Source organism: Ursus arctos, unplaced genomic scaffold (assembly GCF_023065955.2).
Source record: "Ursus arctos isolate Adak ecotype North America unplaced genomic scaffold, UrsArc2.0 scaffold_2, whole genome shotgun sequence".
In the NCBI taxonomy this organism is placed as follows: domain Eukaryota; kingdom Metazoa; phylum Chordata; class Mammalia; order Carnivora; family Ursidae; genus Ursus; species Ursus arctos.
Genome location: NW_026622874.1, coordinates 15,712,837 through 15,728,242, shown reverse-complemented (window position 1 = coordinate 15,728,242; position 15,406 = coordinate 15,712,837). Strand labels below are relative to the sequence as shown.

The window sequence follows — 15,406 nt, the reverse complement described above, 5'->3', positions numbered from 1 at the left end:
AGTCCTACCCAAACAGTAAAGTTGTTTAATATTTACAGCTGCTTCCGTTTAAATTTTTAATGAATTAAAATTAAATAACATTAGGAATTACATTCCCCAGTTGCACTAATTACATTTCAAGTGTTCAGTAGCAATATGGGGTTAGCGGCTACTGTATTAGAGTGGATATTCAATAACAGGAGAGACTGTACAGCATATGATTACAGATGCTAGTAAATGGGTAGATATAATAGTGGGTGTTATGGAAGTTCTTTCCTGATTGCTTCTAATTTTATAATTAAAGATAAGTCATCAGTAGAGTGTGAGGGTATGGGAGCAGGTGTTAGGGATTTAAGGGAAGAGGAAATGGTGTGAAATAGGAGCAGACAGCAAAACTAGTGACAAGAATTGGAGCAAGTACAGTGATGTGAGAGAGGGGCCAGGGAGTTGAGATTGTATGAAATACAACATTGTATTTACGCACTGTGGAATTCAGGCTGGGTAAGGGAGAGACAGGAAATCAAAAGCTGAGAGTGAAAAGGTGGTAGGATCAATGAATTAAAAACCTCACAGAGGTTGTTGTTGGAGTGTTTGAAGGAGCAAGTGAGAAAGCAGTGATAGAGAATGAGACACGCAAAACTGAGATAACCGAAAGCTTGTGATTATTGGTAATAAACGACCTAGGGCATGGAAGGGAGTACAAAAATCACTGGAGGAGAGGGGTTCGAGGAACAGAAAGATCAAGACATAATTCCTTGTATATTGAGATCACCAGGAATTAGGACAAGAATATTGGAGAGTGACAGTGAGCCAGGATCTAGATTCTGTGAAAAATGAGAGGGAGGGGCTATGGTAGATGAGTGTGGGAGTGAGGGGCAGTGGGAGGTATAAGCCAAAAGCAGGAGAGTCAAAGTTCCTTTCAGGAAGGAAAGTTTGGGAGCTGTCCTTAAGGGCAAGGAATACACTTCCCCCACCTCCATGCCCAGTCATGGGAGAAAAAAAAAAACTACAGGGGAACCCATCAGGAGGGATTCAGGATTCAGCTAGAGCAAAAATAAGATGTTAAGAGAAGTTGAGATTTAGATTTTGATAACTGTAGAGCATGAGTTGAAGAGCATTTTGGAAGGTAAAGACAGGTGTGAGGGGGGATAGAAGGTGTATAGAACAGAATAGAATGCAATCTTAATGTATAAAGCACTGTTAGAAACCGATAAAATATTGATAATGTATAAATGTAGGCCAAGGACAAAACATTCACAGAAGAAATAGTAGAGCACTAAATGTTTTAAGAGTGAATTTCTTTTCTAGCCGGAAAAAAAAGTTACACAAAAAAGGAATGAAAGATGTTAAGAATAAATAGAAGCCTGTGAGGAGATGGTAGAGAGAAAGTTGATTAGGAATAGCTTGGAAAAAGATGGGAGGAAAATGTTTAATTTTGTTTTCTAAGTCTCCTTAACGTTCAGTTTCATAGGTCAAAGTGCACCTTGGGTTGCCCTTCAACACAAATTGTTTCTTTCAGCCAGAGTGATCTCTCCTAGTCTTATGAATCTTACCTTGTTCATTTTCTTGTTTGTTTTGAACTATCTTCTCTCCCCTCCCCTGCCCCCCAGCTGTATCAGAATCCTGACAGTTCCTTCAAAGCTTTGCTGAAGCCCCTTCTTCCATGACATTTGTTTCCAGCCCCAGGGAGCATGGTATTCATTTGACTCAGTCATGTGTCAAATCAATATTGAAATTCCATTTGTGCTTGTCTTATTTCCAAAGATGATTGTAGAATTGTTGTCTTTCCCCATGAGACTTTTAGCATTGAATACGTTCAGTTTATCTTTTATTAATAGATTTTTTTAAATGTTGGCATTCTAGTAATCTCATTTTCAGTTTTACATTCTGTATAATGCCATACATATATTCTATAAACAGCTTTTATTGGAAGTCACCATTACTTTCCATAGCTGAAAAATTTAAGGTTTATTTCTTTTAGAAAGCGAGTGAGTGTGGAGGGGGGCGGGAAGGAGGGGTAGAGGGAGAGAGAATCCCAAGCAGACTCCACACTGAGCAGATAGCCCGACTCTCAAGGTTTGATCTCAACAACCTGAGATCAAAACCTGAGCCCAAACCAAGGGTCGGACACCTAACCAACTGTGCCACCCAGGTGTCCCTCCATAGCTGAAATTTAATTAATTAACATGTAATGTTTGCTCTGGTTTGGGAGAGACTTGAGTTTTAGTGGTGTATACAGTCTATGCCTTCACTATATTAAGAAACAAAACTGAGCTGTGTGAATTTGAAGATCTAATTGGCTTTATTAAATGATTCTGGAATGAGGAATCATCCCATCTAGCAAGTAGAGGGCAGCTCACAGGACTCTACAAAATGAAGGTTTTTATAGGAAAGAGGGTAGGGAAAGAAAGTTATTAGCAAAAAGAAAAGGATTGTTCCAGGCATGGTCACTTTGCCTTACAGGGATGAGCAGTGGGTCTTATCATACAGATTACTTCCTCTTCCTTTGGGGGATGGAAGGCCCATGTGGCACTTATTGGTCCCGGCAGAGAATTCCTGACTAACCAGTGAAGACTACTTTTGTTGGGGAAGTTGAAACTGTGAGTAGATCAGGTATTAAGCTCTGGTTTGAGGACTTGGCCTGAGTAATGCCATCTTGGGCCTGTGGTTTTCTGTTTTACAACTAATTACCCCCTTATGGTCAGACTCTCAGCCTAACAGAAATGTGATCAGAATTGAAGGCCTTAGCGCCACTCAGTGACCAATCTCAAGTTCTGGCAATTTTTATTATTCATTTGTGTGGTATCTGTAAGTCATGACAGTTTGGCTTAACCTCTGGGATATTCACAGGTCATGGCTTCAGGTTCAGTTTTTTAAGTTGGTCATTTTCTTTGTTCCTTAGATGTTTCAAGTCTCTTTTCTTGATTTTTAAAATTTTTTAAGAAGTAATCTCTGTGCCTGATGTGGGGCTCAGACTCACAGTCAAGATTGAGTCGCACGCTCTCCCGACTGAGCCAGCCAGGCACCGTGAGATGTTTCAAGTCGTTGATCATTTGCTTGATGTTTAGCCGCTGTGAACAGGCATGTAAAACCTTTGAAAGGGGCACCTGGGGGGCTCAGTCGTTAAGCGTTTGCCTTCGGCTCAGGGCGTGATCCCAGGGTCCTGGGATCGAGCCCCACATCAGGCTCCTCCACTGGAAACCTGCTTCTTCCTCTCCCACTCCCCCTGCCTGAGTTCCCTCTTGCTGGCTGTCTCTCTCTCTGTCAAATAAATAAATAAAATCTTTAAAATAAATAAAAAATAAAACTTTTGAGAGAATACAGTGCACCAGGGAAGTTATTATGATTAATATAAGCAAGATAATTCCCAGTGTATGGAGTGTACTATAGAGCTGTAGTCCCCAAGACCCAAACTATTCAAAATTAAGTAAGTCAAAAAAAGGCGTCGTGGAAGGAGCTACCTTTTTAAGACAAGTGACTTGTTCTTTGATCTCACATAAGTGAGCATCAGCTTCCTCAGAAGTGTTAACCCCGGCACAGCAGGTGGTGGTGGCGGGAAGGACCGACACCTGGCTCAGATAAAAGATAATCAAGAGCTATTTCCTTATCAAGGACAACTTTGGCTAGAGAGTCTAAGGATCTTTAATGGGCTGCTTTTGCTTTAGCAACAGATTTTGCAATAATTTTAAGAATTAAGGAGCAGTTCTCGATCATAGTCTCATTTATGTTTATCCCCGAGAGAAATATGGACCTATCAAAAGGAATAAATCCTGAGTCATGAAAGCCTCCTGGTAGGTCCTTTTTAACTCAACAATGTGAACTCTGGGGAATCGACCAATAAGGTGTCTTATTTTGCTTGTGAAAAGTTAAGAGCACAGTTAGATTTTCTCCTAGCCTGAAGTAAAATAGGTTACCCCCTCTTAGCCAGGGCCTGAGGATGTTCATCTTTCCAGGGAGTGCCAGATTAAAGGACAGGAAAAGGAGAATGGGTTTTATGTTTGTATTGTGAAGACTTGATCTGTCATCTCGGGTGGAAGCAGTCTACCTCCGTGTCAGTTACTTCTCTTCCTTGTCGATTTGATTTAGAGGTCTGCAGCGTCTGTATGGACCAGGTGTCAGGTAGCGTGTTTTTTAGCTGAGTGTACCCAAGGCTTAATACCTTTTAGTTTTGTAGCCATGTCAGTGGTCAGGAACACTTGGTAAGGTCTTTTCCAGCGGGGCTCGAGAGCTGTTTTTCTCTGATGATGTTTCCAAAACGCCCAGTCCTCGGGTTCCAGACTGTAACCAATAGGATCCTTTGAACTGGGATTCAAAGAAAGCTTTATTTACCTGTTGATGATAGGGTTTAGCTTAAGGTAGTAAAGATTTGCAGTAGCTAGTCATACTAGCATGAGACAACAAGAGGTCAGCAGAATTTCATATATTGATAGAATCCCAAAAGGTTTGCAGGGTTTTTGTTAATGTTTGTATGATTTACCCAGTGAAGTGGGTGCTTTGGTCTTTGAAGATCATGGAAAGTATACCCCAGGTGGGAAATACAGTTCCTAACCATTTCTTTGCTCTTGTGGGGACATCAGCCTTGCAGCAGGGGGGAAAGCTTCAGCCCATTTAGAAAACACACATACAGTACATCATATTGATCACCCATACTAAGTGGCAGTTAAATGAAGTCCAGCTGCAGGTGTTCAAAGGGTCCACAAGGAGGTCTGAAGCCTCTGGGAGCACAAACAGTTTTTTTTAGGATTATGGCCTAAACAGATCAGACATTGCAGGTAGACTGTTTTTGAAGGCAGACGCTTAACCAACTGAGCCATAGGCACTCCTCTTTGGTCATTAGAGAGAGAGAGAGAGAGCATGCACATAAATGGGGGAGGAAAGAGGAGGAGAGAGACTCAAGCAGACTCCCCACTGAGCACAGAGCCCCACATGGGACTCAATCTCATGACCCTGAGATATAACTTGAGCTGTAATCGAGAGTCTGATGCTTAACCAGCTGAACCACCCAAGTGCCCTGGTACCAGCTTTTGATGTTAAAACTTTTTTTTTTTTTTTTTTTAAGTAGGCACCACATGGTGTGGAGCCACTCAGGCACCTACTCCTCTTTTTCTTTCTTTCATTTTTTTTTTTTAAGTAAGCTCTACACCCAAAAGCTTGAACTCATGAGCCTGAGATCAAGAGTCACATGCTCTATGAACTGAGCCATCCAGATACCCCTTTTGAGGTATCTTAAAACTCTTTTTTTTTTTTAAGATTTTATTTATTTAGGGGTGTCTGGGTGGCTCAGTCACTTGAGTGTCCTTTTTAAAAAAAAATTTTATGTATTTAGAGAAAGAGGATGTGGGAGCACAGAGGGGAGGGCCAGAGGGAGAGGGAGACAGTCTTAAGCTGACTCATGCTGAGCCCAGCATTGGATTCGATCTCACGGCCCTGACGTCACGACCTGAGCCAAAATCAAGGGTTGGATGGTCAACTGACTGTTCCACCCAGGCACCCCAAAACTCATTTTTTAAAATAAATTTATTTTAATCTTAACCAGCTTGACCACATATTAAAATTCCTTTTCAAATATTCCTTTTCCACAAACATTCTATGACTCTTTTTTTCCTCTATATTCAGTTTTTGTTGTTTTTCTTTAAACAACCAGCCTCGTTTTAGGACAAAATTAATTTTTTTCCCCTGAACAAAAAAATCCATCTCTGTTTCTCATACTTTTTTTTTTTTTTTACTGAAAACATCCTCCTTTCTTGGCATACAGAGCTGTTTCCCTTGTTTTTAGTAGCTTTAATTACACATATTAATTCAAGTTTCTAACTTTAGAAACTTTAATTTGTAGTGAAAACTAAGAAATAAGCAATTGTGAATGGTCTGTTAACCAGCATTCCTTAAATTTGCAAATTTATGAATACATTTCATATTATATAGAAGCATATGTGTGCCTTTTTAAATTTTTTCCTGTACCATTAACATATCTAAATATCCTTTAGATTCTCTCTAATAAGAATCCAAAAGTAGATAAATCTGTGTTTAATAATTAATGTTTCAGTATTTTGTCTTATTTGGAAGTGATCTAGATATTTAATGAATTTAACTTACCTCATTATTTAACTTAGGAAAACTTTAAGGTTTCAAGTTACCCAAAAGATTTGGAGACACTATTTTAAAAATTTAGCTCAGACTTTTTCTTTAATCTATTTGTTAAATAATTAAGTTTAGATTATCTACCAAAACTTTATTAAACATTAGACAAAGTCATTATCCTAAGGTATTATTTTTTGGTGGGCAGATGTCTAAGAGATAACTTAGGTAGAATAAAGTTTTATATTTAATATTGATACCTTGAAAGACTTGTCTGTTTTAAACTAGTTTTCATTTCAAATATTTTTTCGTATCACATGAACTTGAAAAACATTTGGTTTAGTTTCTCTCTTTCTGAGAGTTTTAGAATGCCCGAATTTTACAAGCACTTGCCTTCAAACCAACTAAGTAGAGCTCTCTTACTAATTAATTTTAGCAGTACCTTGTGGAGGTAGAGAAAATATCTCATATTTACAACATATATGGACACAAATAGACAAGATGTAAGCAAAAATTTATAGCATTTGTTTTTACTAGTATTTGTGGAGAGGACGTACAGGCCTTATTTCCAAATACCTCTCTGTATGGGGTGGGGGCGGGGGATGAGAAACTTCTCCCTAAAGTTTTGCATGTATATATTTTATAATATGCACAGTTTGAGAGGAGGGTTTGGGAGGAGGTTTGGGCATTGGTAAAGATAGATGGCTTTTGACTTGTTTCTAGAGTTTCTTTCTGGTTTTGTAGAGATTCTTAAGACAAAGACAGTTTTTAATTCTCCAAAGAACTGGATTATAACCTGAATATCAAAGAACCGGCCCACCTTTTTAACTAGATTTATTTCTTCTTATTAGGCAGATTTTTAGCTAAAATGAGAACCAAAAGATTTCTGTCTTTGTAAAATCTGGGTAAAATAAAGCCATTCAAACGAGACTTACTTTCTGGTTATACAGTTCAACTTTGGTGTCTGTTAACCTTCTATTAGTATAAAGTATTAGCTTTATACCTTAAAAAGTGTGCTGCTTTTCAGGGGACATGAATTCTTTGTTGGGGGAGGAGGTATCAAGGATATATCTACAAAGATCATTGCGTGAACGTGCATGCAGCTGGCGGGGATTGGTTATGGTAAAGCAAACCCTACAGTTTGTTCCCAGTGATTCTGCTAAATTCACTGTCTGGCTTTTGGCATTTACAGGAGTAGCCTGTGTACTTTGAACCAAGAGATTAAGCTGAGTGCTCTCTGTAAATTTTGTAGGGAAGGGGAAGTTAAAACAGGCGGATGGGGCTGGATTTTAAGGAGGGGGATTTTCATTGGATGTGGACCTTATTTGTCTTAAGTCTAATTTTTGTTCTTTTAGCTTGTCAAAGGAGTCCCTGGGGCCAGCCATTATACTAATAAGGCATTTGAGAGCTCTTTCTAAAGAATTTTTTTTTCAAATATATCCAATTTAAAGGGTCCATTGTCTGTCCATTGACAAGTAGGGTCACATTTAATTTAATATCGACTCATACCAATAAGCCTTTTTATGGTTTACCCAAAGACAAGAGGCATCCAGAGGATGTAGATAATGCACCCCCTTGATCCAAAAGTTTACTCCAAAGAATAAGAAAGCAAAGACTTCATTGCATAGGTGATAAGAATGATGTGTGTACACGGTCTCCAGTCTCCCACAAACATGAATCACCTTTAGTCACAAACTCCCTAATCTGCGATCCCAGGCAGGTAGTCTGGAATTGGATTTTCTAGAGCTAACAAGCAACGTAGGTTGAGACGACAAAGGCCCATTATGGGCTGGGACCTCTTAGGACAAACTCTCCTGAGAGCCGGCACTGCCAGACAAAGAGAGCTCTGTTTGTAAGTGTGTGTCCCAGATCCCCAGTGTGTTCAACTGGCCATAGATGTGCACCCCAGTAAGTGCACCCTCCAGATGGTGGAGACCACAGAGAATATTCTTGCTGGTCACAAAGCCAAAACTCTTAGGACAGAGAACAAGAAGAAAGGAAAACCTTCACCCCGTGTTGGTCTGTTTTGGTGTTTGTGTGCACATTAACTGCTTCAGCTAAGCCTTGGGTCTCTCAGAACCAGTCTCCTGTGTAGGAGGGGTGTGCTTCCGGGTGGGGAACTGTGTTGTTTCACATTGTATCTCATTGCATGGGAGTTTCTTGAGGTTGGCTCGTGACCCGCTGTCTATCTAACCCTTTCCATGACCAACTTCCCCTAACACAGGAGTCTTCGAGTTAGATGGCAAGCACTCTAACCGCTCTCATTCGCTTGACCTGTGCCCACCAATTTTTTGCGGCTTTTTGGTCTTCAGGATCCCTGTTAGCTATAGCCTTTATGTACACAGAACAAGGTAAACATGCACCTCACCACACCACGAATGAAAACATGTCACTGCAGACTGGCCAACAGAAGACCGGGTGCGCCATCGTGGACTAAGTCAGCAGACTCCATTCAGGGAAACTGCAGACAGGAAATGGGAAAGGGACTAAACCAGCAAACCCCAGTAAGTGGGGAACGCAGGCTGGAACTGGGGAAGGGATTCCAATGTGGAATTGCAGAATAAACCAAGTGAGAAGGACAGGCGCTCTATTAGGATCCCCGTCAGTCTAGATGGACCCATTAACCCCGGACTAGAAAGCCAATTAGATCAGTATCTCCAGTGCAAGAGGAGCAAAGCTGAAACCTAGGGGGACTTAGCAGTGGCCCTCAGAAATGGCAAGAAGGACTGAACTCAAAAGGGTTCACAGGGTGCCATGCCTGTGTTTCTCATTGTCCCCGAATGCCATCAGAAGTTCAATTCATAGCCCCACGCTATGGCCAAATCTGTTAAAAAACAGGATTTAACCAAGTAAATTTGGCTTAATTAATTGATTCATGATCAGGCAGCAGCAAGTAGAAGGGAGCTCTAAGGATGTGTAAAAAAAATGGGAGTTTTTTTTTGTTTGTTTTTGTTTTTTTTTAATAGGAAGGAGGGTAGGGGAAGAAAATCATTAGCTAAAGAAAAGGGTTGTTTCCAGGCAAGATCACTTTCCCTGGGCGGGGAAGAGCAGGAGGTCTTATGCAGATGGCCTCACCTTTCTTTGGGGGGATGGGGCCCAGGTGGCATGAATTGGCACCCATCAGAAAATTCCTGACTAATCAGTTAAGACTTTTTCTGGGGGAGGTTGAAACTGCGAGTAGATTAGGTATCAAGCTCTTTTTTGAGGACCCAGCCCAAGTGATGCCATTTTGGGCCTGTGGTTTCTTTTTACCAAGTAAACATGTGACAGTGAGAAACGTACTATCTTATTACTAGACAACTTGTGCTAAGAAATATTAGGCCAGTGATAATTTCAAAGTACCCTTTGCTCCAGCAGTTCTGCTTGCAAGAACGTACCTTGCTGATCTGTAGGAATGCAGGTGAAGTAATTTATGTAGGTGGTTACTCAGTGCACCATTGTTTGTGACGATAAATGGTAGGTGTGATCTCACTGTTCACCAGGAGGTCTCAGATTAAACAAATGATGCATCCGTGAGCAGGAAAAAATCATTTCCTTCTGTTCTTCTAAGTTCTCAGCTGGGGCCCCTGTAACAAAAGACATGAACAGGAGAAACACATACAAATGTGTAAGTTTTACATCATACATGAGCCTTTTTAAGGAAGTGATGACCAAAAGGTTAAACCTGAGTATTTATGCGAGGTCTGGTGAAGTGGGAAGTTGTGGGGAAGTGTGATAGGAGTATGAGCTAAGTGTGGTGAACTCCGCAAACAGCAAGGCCTGTTCTTTCGGATTCCTCTTGGTGTCCCTCCATCTTCAGTAATAAGGTTGCCCATTCCCCCCAACACCCCCCCCCCGCCAGGTATAGGGAGGACATCACTCACCTGAGGGTCTTACCACCTGCTTCAGGGAGAGGTCTGCAAGTCTTTCCTGCATCTGCTGTTTCTCAAATTCCTTGTGCTTGAAGTAGTCAGTAATGTCAAGGTGCCATATTTTGAGGTCGTGTGCCCTGAACCCTGTCAAGTCCACTGTATGGACAGTGGAATATGCAACCTAAAGAAAATGGAGAAACTTTTTAACATGGATATGAAAGCTCTCAAAGATATATTGTTAAATGAGAAAAAGGGGAGGGCATGAAATATAGGAGAGGGAGTATGTATATGTCTTTGTGTAGACAAAGATGTCTGGAAGGATACACAGGATCTAGTAATGGTGGACCTCTGGAGGTAGAGGGGTGGTCATTGGGTAGGTAAGGGATGAGGTGGGAGGGAATCTACACTGTGTTTCTTTTTATTCTTATTTGGTTTTTGAACCATGTAATTATTAGCCTAAGTGAAAGGCAAACAGAATTATATTAAAACTAAGAAAATTTTTCACTCTCCAACACACCTTATTGGCATTATTAATTATCACCATTTTGGATTAATGTACATTTGTAGAAGTTACTTATTTTAAGTTAAGTCTATTTAAGCTATTAAACTGATCCAAAATTATTAGAAAAAGAGCTATTAGGTCATAAATAGTCAATAGAAGGGATCACAGGTTGGGAGACACTGGCAGAGCCTAGGTCTGACAATCCTTCACCTTGTTCCTTGTCTTTTAGATGGTTCCTTCCTCAGCTTCAGGCCAAGTTCGAGGTTATTATGTAGACTGGAAAATGTTGCGTGATGTGAAGAGACGAAAAATGGCCTGTGAATATGCAGATGAGAGGCTGCGGATCAATTCACTCAGGAAGAATACCATTTTGCCAAAAGACCTTCAGGTGAGCTAATTCAGATGCCCCTGTCTACCACAAGATCATTCTCCAATCAGAGCACTATTGATACTGTTGTGACCTAGTAATAATTTAATTTCTGGAGAATATGATCAGAGTCTCCTAGTCAACATAAATTCATACCCTTGAAGTGATTTTAGTGAGTTTCAGAATAAAGAGAACTATTCATTCCTAACTAGCCTTTTAACTGCTTCATTGGATGGCCCTTAGAAAGTAATGGTGCCTGGTAACCACACAAATTTGGCAGTTATTTTGACCTAAGATCTCTGTCTCCCCCACTTCTTCCCCCTCTTTCAACTGTCAAGGCATTGGGAGGCTGTGCTGACCCTTGAGGCTGGCCACGTGTCTCCTAGGTGGCCTTCAGTATTCCTCCCCCAACAATTCCTAGCCTGCCTCTCTGACCTTTGCCCACCTCTGTCTGCTAAGGTGGCTTTCCATCTAGGTTTCCTTTCTTGTACTCCTTAACTTGAGTAAGAGGATGTCAGCCCTATCCGGCTTCCTGAATCATAAGGTCTTGCACCTATCTGGTGACATAGAATACTTGCATTCAGGAATTTTATCGGGGCGCCTGGGCGGCTCAGTCAGTTAAGCAGCGGACTCCTGATTTCAGCTCAGGTCATGATTTTGCCTGCACTCAGCGGGGAATCTGCTTCAGGATTCTCTCTCCCTCTTCCTGCTCCTCTCCTCTCTGTCTCTCAAATCAATAAACCTTTAAAGAAACAAAGCAAAAGAGCCTTATCAAGGAGTGTAACTCAAACTCAAGGGTAGTCAAACTATCAAAGGCTCAGAGTAAGATAAAAAACCACTTACAGAAGCTGGCTGAATAATATACAGGCCATTCAGTACTGTGAATTCTTTTGAATCTTGTCTAGATTAGCCAGATCAGCAGAAAACTGAGTGCTCTGAACTACTGGGTTAGGGCTTTTACCGTATGGCATTAAGCTACTTGCCTATATTTAGGGAGTAGTAAAGAGGTGGCCCCTGAGAAACCAGATGTTGTGGAGGAAGTATTGATGAAGACCCCCAGAAGAAATGGCTCTGGTATGAGAACCAGCAGGAGCCTTTCAGAGACTCTGTAAGTTGTAGGAACTGATCCTGACTCTGTCGCCTACCCAGTAGTGTACAAATCAAACTTATGTCACATTTCTAACAGGCTTTTCACAGCACGCGCTATGGTCTCCTGTTCCCTATGCCTCGGTTTCCTCATTTGTAAACTGACTTAAATCTTTTTGGGAACAAGGAGAGGTATATATGTATGTATACGTAAGTACGTACATACAGAAATAACTTAGAGCTGTTCTTCTGGGACAGCCTCCACGAAACTTTACTTGCCTGGTGATTTCTCCTGTCCAGTCCACTCTGTAGCACATACTATCCCCCATTCATTGACTCAGTTGTGCTTATATAATTCTCTAAGTATTTCATAGTGGGAACACATGTATAAGCTTTTGGAAATTAGGAAATAATAATTCTTTTTTCAGATGTGCAACATATATATTTGATAATTCTATGTACTGTTCAGTGTGTACCATGATAAGTATAGTCATTGTCACCATATGACGTTATTACAATATTATTGACTATATTCCCTATCTCTGTGACTTACTTATTTTATAACTGGAAATGTATACCTCTTTCTTAAAAACTGAAATTAATTGACATACAGTGTTATTATTTTCAGGTGACTAACACATTGATTCAATAATTCCATACATTACTTTTTTTTTTTTTTTAAGGTTTTATTTATTTATTTGAGAGAGAGACAGACAGAGATGGCGACAGAGAATGGGAGGAGAGCATGAGCTGGGAGTGGGAGAAACAGGCTCCCCAATGAGCAGAGAGCCCAATGTGGAGCTTGACCCCAGGACCCTGGAATCATGACCTGAGCTGAAGGCAGACACTTAACCGACTGAGCCACCCAGGCATCCCATCTTTTTTTGTTTTTTTGTTTTTGTTTTTGTTTTTTTGTCTTTTGGGTTTTTTAGATTTTTTAATCTATTTATTAGAGAGCACAAGCAGGGGGAGTGGCAGGCAGAGGGAGAAGCAGGCTCCCGGCTAAGCAGGGAGCCTGATGTGGGGCTCGATCCCAGAACCGTGGGATCATGACTTGAGCTGAAGGCAGATGCTTAACCGACTGAGCCACCCAGGCACCCCCATCTTTTTTTTTTTTTTTTTTTTTAAAGATTTTATTTATTTATTTGACAGAGAGAGAGAGAGAGCCAGTGAGAGAGGGAACACAAGCACGGAGAGGGAGAGGAAGAAGCAGGCTCCCAGCAGAGAAGCCCGATGTGGGGCTCGATCCCAGAACGCCAGGATCATGCCCTGGGCTGAAGGCAGACGCTTAACGACTGAGCCACCCAGGCGCCCCCACCCCCATCTTTTTTTGTTTTTTAATTGAAGTAGAGTTCACACACACCATTCTCTTAGTTTCAGGGATACAGCATAGTAATTCAACAACTCTCTACAAAATGCTGTGCTCACCACTAGCGTGGCTACCATCTGCCACCAAGTAACACGATCTACAATGCACTGATTTTATTCCTTATGCCGTGCCTTTCATCCCTGTGACTTATTCATTCCATGACTGGAAGCCCGTACTTTCCACTTCCCTTAACCCCTTTTGCCCATGTACCCACCTACCTGCCTTCTGGCAGTCACCAGTATTCTGTTCTATGGGTCAATTTCTACTATAGTTTATTTGTTGTATTGTTTTGTTTTTTAGATTTCACCTATACGTGAAGTCATATGGAATTTGTCTTTCTCTGTTTGACTTATTTCACTTAGTATAATGACCTCTGAGTCCATCCATGTTGTCACAAATGGCAGGATCTTGTTTTCTAAGGCTGAGTAATATTCCATTCTATATACACACCACGTCTTCTTTATCCATTCATCTATTGTTGGACACTTGGGTTGCTTATATCTTGACTATTGTAAATAAGGCTGTAATAAGCGTAGGAGTGCATGTATTCTTTCGAATTAGTGTTTTTGTTTTCTTCGTGCAAATACCCACTAGTGGAATTACTGGATTGTATAGTACTTCTATTATTCATTTTTTGAGGAAACTTCGTACTGTTTCCCACAGTGGCTGCACCAATATACATTCCCCCCAACAGTATAGGAGGAGTCCATTTTCTCTACATTCTTGGCAACATTGGATTTACCCATTCTGAAAGTCGTAAGGTGATACCTCATTGTGGTTTTGATGTTTATTTTCCTGATCGTTAGTGGTGTTGAGCATCTTTTCATGTGTCTGTTGGCCATCTATAGGTCTTCTTTGAAAAAAAAAATGTTTAAGTCCTCGCCCTATTTTTTATTTGGATTATTTGTTTTTTTGGAATTGAGTTGTAAAAGTTCTTTATAATACCTTAAATATTAACCCTTTATCGGATGTATTGTTTGTAGACGTTGTCTCCCATTCAGTAGGTTGCCTTTTTGTTTTGATGATGGTTTCCTTTACTGTGCAAAAGCTTTTTATTTTGTTGTAGTCCCAATAGTTTATCTGTGTTTTTGTTTCCCTGGCCTGAGGAGATATATCTAGAAAAATAATTGCTAAGGCTGATATCCAGGATACTTCTAGGAGTTACATGGCTGCAAGTCTCACATTTAGGTCTTTAATCCATATTAAGTTTATTCTTGTGTATGGTATAAGTAAGTGGTCCAGTTTCATTCTTTTGCAGGTAAGCTGTCCAGTTTTCCCAACACCATTTGTTGAAAAGACTGTCTTTTCCTCATTGTACATTCTTGCCTCTTTTGTCATAGATTAATTGACTATAAAAGCATAGATTTATTTCTGGGCTTCCTATTCCATTGACCTCCTGTGTCTGTTTTTGTGCCAGTACCATACTGTTTTGATTATTATAGCTTTGTGGTATATCTTGAAATCTGGGATTGGGCTACCTCTAGCTTTGTTGTTTCTCAGGATTGCTTTGGCTATTCAGGGCTAGAACAAATTTGTTCTAGTTCTATGAAAAATGCTGTTGGTATTTTGATAGGGATTGCACTTAATCTAGATTACTTTGGGTAATATGGACATTTTAATAATAATAATTCTTCCAATCCGTGACCATGCAGTATCTTTCCATTTTTTGTGTTGTCTTCAATTTCTTTCATCAATGTCTTACAGTTTTCAGAGTATAGATTTTTCACCTTGTTGGTTAAATTGGCAAACATACTGAAAGTAGTAGGTTATTCACTTATAAAGCCAATATGGAGGTTAAAACCTGAAAAGTTAAGTACTAAAATCAGTTTTGTCTATGAAAATTAGTCTAAGGATACACAAAATAAGATGTAAAATATGACATCATATACATAAAACATGGAAGGCGGGAATTTAGTGCGCTCAGTTCAGACTTAAACTACAGTCGAGATGTTATATAATCCAGTAGTAACCACAAATGAAGAAATTAAAGTAGATAGACAAAAAATAAATCCAAGCATAACACTAAAGAAAATATCAAACCCCAAGGGAAGAGAGCAAGAGAAGAAAAAAGCAGACAAACACAATAAGGACACAATTAACAAACCGGTAATGAGTGCATATCTATCAGTAATTACTTAAATGTGAAGGACTAACCACCCTAACCAAAAGACATAGAG

At 40.2% G+C, this 15,406-nt stretch overlaps 1 protein-coding gene across 1 annotated transcript in view; it reads left to right on the top strand.

Moving 5' to 3' along the window:
* The window catches only part of MRPS14 (mitochondrial ribosomal protein S14), a 29,077-nt gene that overhangs the window by 1,355 nt on the left and 12,316 nt on the right, over positions 1–15,406 (top strand). Inside the window, exon 2 of the mRNA XM_026509311.4 lies at positions 10,637–10,795. Within this exon, the coding sequence (XP_026365096.1) occupies positions 10,637–10,795 (159 nt within the window). The remainder of the gene's footprint in view (positions 1–10,636; positions 10,796–15,406) is intronic.